Source organism: Bison bison, unplaced genomic scaffold, assembly GCF_000754665.1.
Source record: "Bison bison bison isolate TAMUID 2011002044 unplaced genomic scaffold, Bison_UMD1.0 scf7180017864266, whole genome shotgun sequence".
Lineage (NCBI taxonomy): Eukaryota > Metazoa > Chordata > Mammalia > Artiodactyla > Bovidae > Bison > Bison bison.
Genome location: NW_011494838.1, coordinates 2,657,859 through 2,664,811, shown reverse-complemented (window position 1 = coordinate 2,664,811; position 6,953 = coordinate 2,657,859). Strand labels below are relative to the sequence as shown.

Here is a 6,953-nt window from a genome sequence, read left to right as displayed (position 1 = left end):
GGAGGACAAGGAGAAAGGGGGAAGGAGGTGCTGGTGAGAGTGCTCTGCGCACACTGACGCTTTCATTCCCGCCGTAACACTGAGGGGCATATACCGTTACTGGACTCATGTTAGAAACATTACCTCCAGTTTTGGATAGAATTACTATTCCAGAAGAAAAGGGCTTTATGATGTACTTTGTTCAACTCTATCATCATACAGCTAAGTGGATAAAACTGTGGTAGTCGTGGTAACTTTCGTTTGCATGGTACTTCACCAAATGTCTTTACACACATAATCTCTTTGGTTTTGATTCCTCCTGGGTGAGAAAACTGAGGTGCCAGATGTTCAAGCCAGACAGGCTGTGAGCCACTTGGACTGTTAAATGGGCGGGTGTCATCCCTTCTTGACATCAAGACAGTAGAGACCCAGTGGCTAGGGAGTGACAAAGCTACACTCCAATCCCAGTTTTAATGATGGAAAAGTAAAATTTAACTATGAAAGGAAGTAAAATGTGAAAGAATGTACTAATTATTTATACCTTTTTTTTTTTTAAGTGTACATCATACATTTATTACCAACAACCCTCTCAACTCCAAAATTGGGCACAGGGATTAAAAATAAAAATTCATTGCACTACTTAGTAAAGCATTACTAGTAACTTTCATAAAAATGTACAAACTTTGTTAAAAATTTATCAAGCCTTTAAATGATTTGGTTACAGATATTTATAATACATACATTTAAAACTATATGTTAACTGATACAATGGAGTATGATTTGAGGAAATGACTCAGCAAATGATTCCAAAATACACCCCTGTGAGCTTTCCATAATCTGACACAAACAGCAAAATAAGGTAACCAAATGTACCAACAGGGGGAAAATAGCTTTCTAATAAAGGCCTAAAGATATCTGTGAAAAATATTCTCATGAGTTGGTAGATCTCATTTAAAATATTATAAGAGGCCCAAATATAAGAATCTTAACAAATCACATTTCAGAGAGTGTATAAAATCTAAATAGGCTTTCACATTTTCTAGATTTTGCTTGAAAAAATTCAGGACAGAAAATCCTAATGAGATCTTGATACCTGGAGGCCTTGTTTTTTGTTTTTTTTCTTTTTGGGGAAGAGGGGGTGCTAAAAACAAACAAAGGTGGTATTTCATGCAAAGGAAAACAGAAATTGCATGAAATATTTATACCTTTAATATGCTGTCTAAATATTTCCCAAGAGAAAGTCCCTTCTCTGGTGCGTGCTAAGTTGCTTCGGTCATATCCAACTCTTTGTGAGCCCATGGACTACAGTCCGCCAGGCTTCTCTGTCCATGGGATTCTTCAGGCAAGACTACTGGAGTGGGTTGAAATGCCCTCCTCCAGGGAATCTTCTCTGGTGGCTCAGTCAGTGGTAAAGAATCTGCCTGCCAATGCAGGAGACACAGGAGCTGCAGGTTCAAGCCCTGGGTCAGGAAGGTCCCCTGGAGAAGGAAATGGCAACCCACTCCACTATTCTTGCCTGGAAAATTCCATGGACAGAGGAGCCTGGTGGGCTGCAGTTCGTGGAGCTGTAAAAGAGTCGGACACGACTTCGCAAATAAACGACAACAAATATTTGCCAAGAGAAAGTTTAAGAGGGAAAACAAGCTTACCTGTAGACTCTATGATTGTCACACCGATATAGAGGTACTTGTTGTTTAAATCTTCTAGACTTGCATAGGACAATTCTTTAACTGCTGTTTCAGAGTTAAATGTGACTTGAGCCATTCCGTTTATCAACTTTTTAAAGGGGGAAAATAAACAAATTATTTCAGAGGAGAATTTATAAGCAAAAAGTGAATAAAATATGCCTTTACTAGCCTCTCAATCAAAGACAAAGACGAAAGCTTCAGCACTAACGCGAGTAACTGAGTCCACAGTTAAGCCCAGAGTGTTATCTTCTAATCTATTTGTTTAGAATTATAGATGTGGAAGAATCTTAAACATCATTTGGTTCCACAGGTCTTTTTTGTACTAGCTGGCAAAGATGACTTCTTCCCATCACTGAGTCATCATCATCTTTCTAGGCCTCTCAGCCTACTTTTGCTCTTAACTGAGAGTTTATGGGATTTTATGATATTTACTCTGTACTTTACTGCTTGCATATTAAGACACTAATTTAAAAACGCACAGTGGATAATGGGATATAGGGTTATCCACGATATGTTAATCGCTAAGTTGTGTCCGACTCCTTGCCACCCCACAGACTGCAGCCTGCCAGGCTCCTCTGTCCATGGGATTCTCCAGGCAAGAATACTGGAGTGGGTTCCCATTCCTTCTCCAGGGGATCTTCCCGACCCAGAGATCGAACCCTGGTCAGATTTTTACTGTCTGAGCCACCAGCGAAGCATATGATATTATTTAATTATTAACCACAACAGTAAGACAGATTTTGCCTTATTTTTTCTTCTAAAATCGAGTACTTCGAGGCCAGGGATTTTTGTCTTATGTAGCTTTAAACCTCAGTGTTTAACATAGAATCTTGCATTAAAAAAGAGGCGTTTATATCTTAAATAAAACTGTACTTTGAAAGAGCAAGGGCTCAGTAACTGGTGATAGAAGCTCTGTGAAAGTGTAGCTGCTGCTGCGAAGTCGCTTCAGTCGTGTCCGACTCTGTGCGACCCCATAGACGGCAGCCCACCAGGCTCCTCCATCCATGGGATTCTCCAGGCAAGGGCACTGGAGTGGGTGCCACTGCCTTCTCTGCTGTGAAAGTGCAGCAGTGGACAAAATGACCTGAGCCCTTACCATCCAGGGCGACGCAGAGAGCACTGAGCTGGGGCGAGGGCCACAGGGCACTCTGAGCTCCAGCAGCCACTGGGCCTTGACTGTGGCCGACAGCTTCTCAGCAAGCTCACGGTTAATTCACTCACTTACAAATTTTTATAGAGCTCCTGCACAATTTGCCAGCAACCAAGCTGGCTCTAGGCATATAGTGGGAATGATTCAGACCCCCAAAGAGTTTTGTGTAGAGAACGATACAGTAAATAAAGCATTACTAACTGTAATGGTTTTTCAACCTCAGCACTATTGACATTTTGCACAGGGTAATTCGTTGTTGGGGGAGCACTGCTCTGAAGGAGTTTCACAACATCCCTGGCCTCGACCCACGAAATGCTCGTGTGACACTCTTGCCCAGTTGTGACAACCACAAATGTCTCTGGACATTACCAAATGCCTCCTTGGGGGTAAAAATCACCCTTGGTTGAAAACCACTGCAATATAAAGTGTGAAACACGCTCCACCGAGAGCGACTCAAGGCCTGAGGCGGCAGGATGGGTGATGACGTGGAGACAAAGAACGGGACGGCTTAGCCAGGCAGAGAAGAGGCAGCAGGTGACAACGGGAAAGGGCATTCCCTGGCCGAAGGAGCAGCTCTGCAGACACCTGGAGGCGAGGGAGACTGGGGGGAGTTTGCAAAACTGGGGTGACCAGCGCAAGGGGGAAGAAAGGGAGAGATGGGCCGGCAGGGGGCTTGGTGACAAGGAAACAGAACTTTATCCTCAGGATAGTGAGAAGTCAATGGAAGGTTTTTAAGCTTCAATTTCCACACCTACACGAAACAGTACCGTGGGCTAGATGATACAGAAGTGACTTTCCAGCTCTAGCGTTCATGACGGATCTTTAGGTACAAGTGAATCTCTTACCGATGTGCTTTGCATTGCTTTTTGCATCATTTCTTTTTGATTATCTTCTAAGTTGTCTCTTATTCCAAAAGTGATATAAACGTCAGCCTCGTTGACGACTTTATTATAAAAATATCTGTCAAACAATCATACCATAAAACTGTTCTGCTAACACGGTTACAATCATAAAATCCAGATAAAATATAACAATTTAAAATCACATAAAGCATTTGACATACTTTAAAGTGCCTTCCCATCCACTATTATATTTCATCCTCATAAAGCCACCATAATAAAGCCAAAGTACAGATTTTTATTACTATGTGCTAGATGAAATGAACTGATTTTGAGGAGATCAAAAGAGTCAGGTCTGGGCTTCTTTCTTACAAAACACATCACTTCCTCAATGATTTTGATAACAGTGGAGAACTGCTCTTTATTTTCTTTTACATCTTTTAAAGCAGCATGCCCAGTCTCACAGTTATATAAGTTCTTTTTAAAAACTCTAACTGCATATTTCCTTTTTCAGTTTAGAATTAAAACAACGATAAAGAAAACTTCCTGTATAGCCAACATGATAGCAAGATCTTACTCTTGTTATTCGTAGTTTGAACAAAAAAAGTAAGTCTCTCCGTTAAAAGAAGTCCATTTCTACAATTCTCTGTCAAGTGAGCTTTTACAGTGGCTTAGATTAAGTGACAAACACTCTATCTGAGGAATAAACACTAGAAAGAGAGGCAGTATATGGTAGCCTTTAAGGGCATGGGTTCTGGAACAAGAGAGACCATGTGATTTATTAGCTGTATGATCTTGGGCATATTACTTAACATTTACGTACCTTCGGTTTTCTGTTTGTAATGTGGGGATAGTAATTGTATCTATCACACAGAGTTTTGTAAAGATTAAATGAGCTGATACATACAGAATGCTTTGAAAAGTGCCTGACATATATAGTTACATGAATCGGTTATTGTTTTTAATAATTATACTAGGTCATTTTTAAATGGTAGGTCGCTTATAAAAATAACCCCAATTCTCCACCTGCCCATGTGTCTACTGCCTTTGCAGCTCTTTGCCTGCAAATGGTGTGAAGGGAGGCTGTTTCCTTCAGGCTGGTGCTGTAATTTGCTTTGGACAAAAGAATGTGGTGGAAGTGATGGTGTGTTAGTCCCGAAGTGTAAACCTCAAAAGGACTTTTATGCTCCCATTTTCTCTCTTCGAGCATTGCTGCTGCTACAAGCTAGCCCATTGGTTGATGAGAAACACACATGGGCCAGTCATCCTTGCAGCTTCAGTCAACTGCCAGTTAACTGTCAGGCATCTGAGTAAGACCTCCCTAGGCCAGCCAGCCCCCAGCTGACCTGCCAATTGACTGCTCATGTGGGTGAGCCCCACTGACACCAGCCTGGCCCAGACAGCAGAACTGCCCAGCTGACTCGTAAGTAGCTGTGGTGTTAAGGCACTGGGTCCCAAAGTAGTTATCAGCATTAGCTGGCGGATGAAGCCATTAAAAATGATAAGAAGTTAAAGCTTCATGTCTCAGTCCCAGTATCCTAAGGCAGGCTGCCTCCTAAACATACACACTGAACTTACGTTTTTAAGATTTTTTTTTTTGGCTGGTGAATAATCAACCAGACTAAAATCAGAATCAGCTAAAATCAGGATAAGCAAATAAACTCATAGGCGTGACGATGAGCAAATAAACCATAGGCGTGATGTCTTCTCAGTTAGGTAGTTTCAAAGTCATGCCAGACATTGCCACTAAATCACAGATCTCAGCGATATATAAATGTATCAACTCACCACACAGTACACCTTAACCTTTCCCAATGTCATAGGTCAATTATATCTCAATAAAACTGGGGGTAAAAATCAAAGATCTCACTCTGGGCAAATGTCACCAAAGTTAGCATTCAGTTTAACTGAAAACTCTGAAAACAAAACAAAACACTTTCTTACCTTGCTCTTATAGTAATTTCAAAATTAGTAAAGTGCTTATAACCAATGAAATTACTTTTTGGTTCTATTGAGATAGAAAAATGTGGCAACACTGAAAATAAAAACAAAGAAGCAACGTTACCACTTGAATTAGAGTAGTCTTTAAAGCATAGCAACCAACTGTATCTCTGGAATAGCTGGATAAGCCGTGACACCAGCGCAGCATCCACCTTGCCATCACCAATAGCAGGATCTCGGGAAGCCTCCTGTTCCACCAATCAGAGGTTAGTTCATACGCTACGTGCTAGAAGAACTTGACTTAAACTTTGATTTCAGCACTTACAGGCAACTGACTACTTCCTCCGCTAGAGGATGGGCTCCTTGAAACAAAAAAGACTATTCTCTTTATTTTTGCGTGTCTCCTCCCTCAACCTTCTCATGAGCCACAAATAGAGCATGTGTTCAACAAATGTTTATTAAATTGAAAATGGAAAAAGAAATTTCTTGCTTGTTTAACATTTCCATTTTTTGTCTAATAGATTAAATCCACCCAGTCTCCAAATTCCAACATAAAACTCTCCCTTTAGTCAAAAGCGAGAGCTTACAATTAGCTACAAGAAAAAAGCTTCATGCAAAATTAAAAATTAGGGCCGAAAGGAAGGAGGAGTTTTTTCCCTGTCTCTTTGGTATTCTGATTGCCCAAGAGAAAACAATTTCACCTGTCCAAAAAAGCACGGTCTTCTCTTTGTTCTAACACAGCCTGTGTAGTAAGGTTTACAGATTCTATTAACCTGCACAACACCTAACAGAAATTGGGTGATTGAATGACCTTGATATTGTAGATAAAGACTGTCACATGAGAGTAAGTGAGATGGAGTCAGATATGGCTTATATGTTTTCTAGATGGTGAGAGGGCCTTCCTGCATAACACAAACAGTAAAGAATCTGCCTGCAATGTGGGAGGAAAGAGAAGTCAAAGAGCAATGCAATCTGTTGCTCTGGGCTGCATTCCTATGTTATTAAAGATCAAGGCAGATATGTTCTCTCCAAGATATGAAGTAGAGGAAAATATTTCATCGTTTCATCCAGCACCCACCATGTAGCCTGCACAGTCCTACCAAGACGGACACACCCATGAACACGACAGACAAACCCTACCCTCAATGAGCTCATAGTCGAGCAGGGAAGACAAGCATAAGCAAAGAATTACACAAACACTTAGGACCGTTATGAAAGCTGATATTTATAAGTGAGTACAGGGAGTCCTTCCCAGGAAAGAGAATTCAGGGAAAACATCACTGGATAAATGGTTTTTCAACCGAGACTTGAAGGTGAGTAGGAGTTGGCTAGGTGAGAGGGAGGGGGAGGGGGTTG

General features: G+C 41.1%; 1 protein-coding gene across 1 annotated transcript in view; it reads right to left on the bottom strand.

Annotated features, from left to right (window-relative positions):
* The window catches only part of C5 (complement component 5), a 97,678-nt gene that overhangs the window by 71,546 nt on the left and 19,179 nt on the right, over positions 1-6,953 (bottom strand). Inside the window, exons 7-9 of the mRNA XM_010848415.1 lie at positions 5,601-5,691; positions 3,663-3,777; positions 1,629-1,755 (exon numbers count right to left, since the gene is read on the bottom strand). Coding sequence (XP_010846717.1) covers positions 1,629-1,755; positions 3,663-3,777; positions 5,601-5,691 — 333 coding nt within the window. The remainder of the gene's footprint in view (positions 1-1,628; positions 1,756-3,662; positions 3,778-5,600; positions 5,692-6,953) is intronic.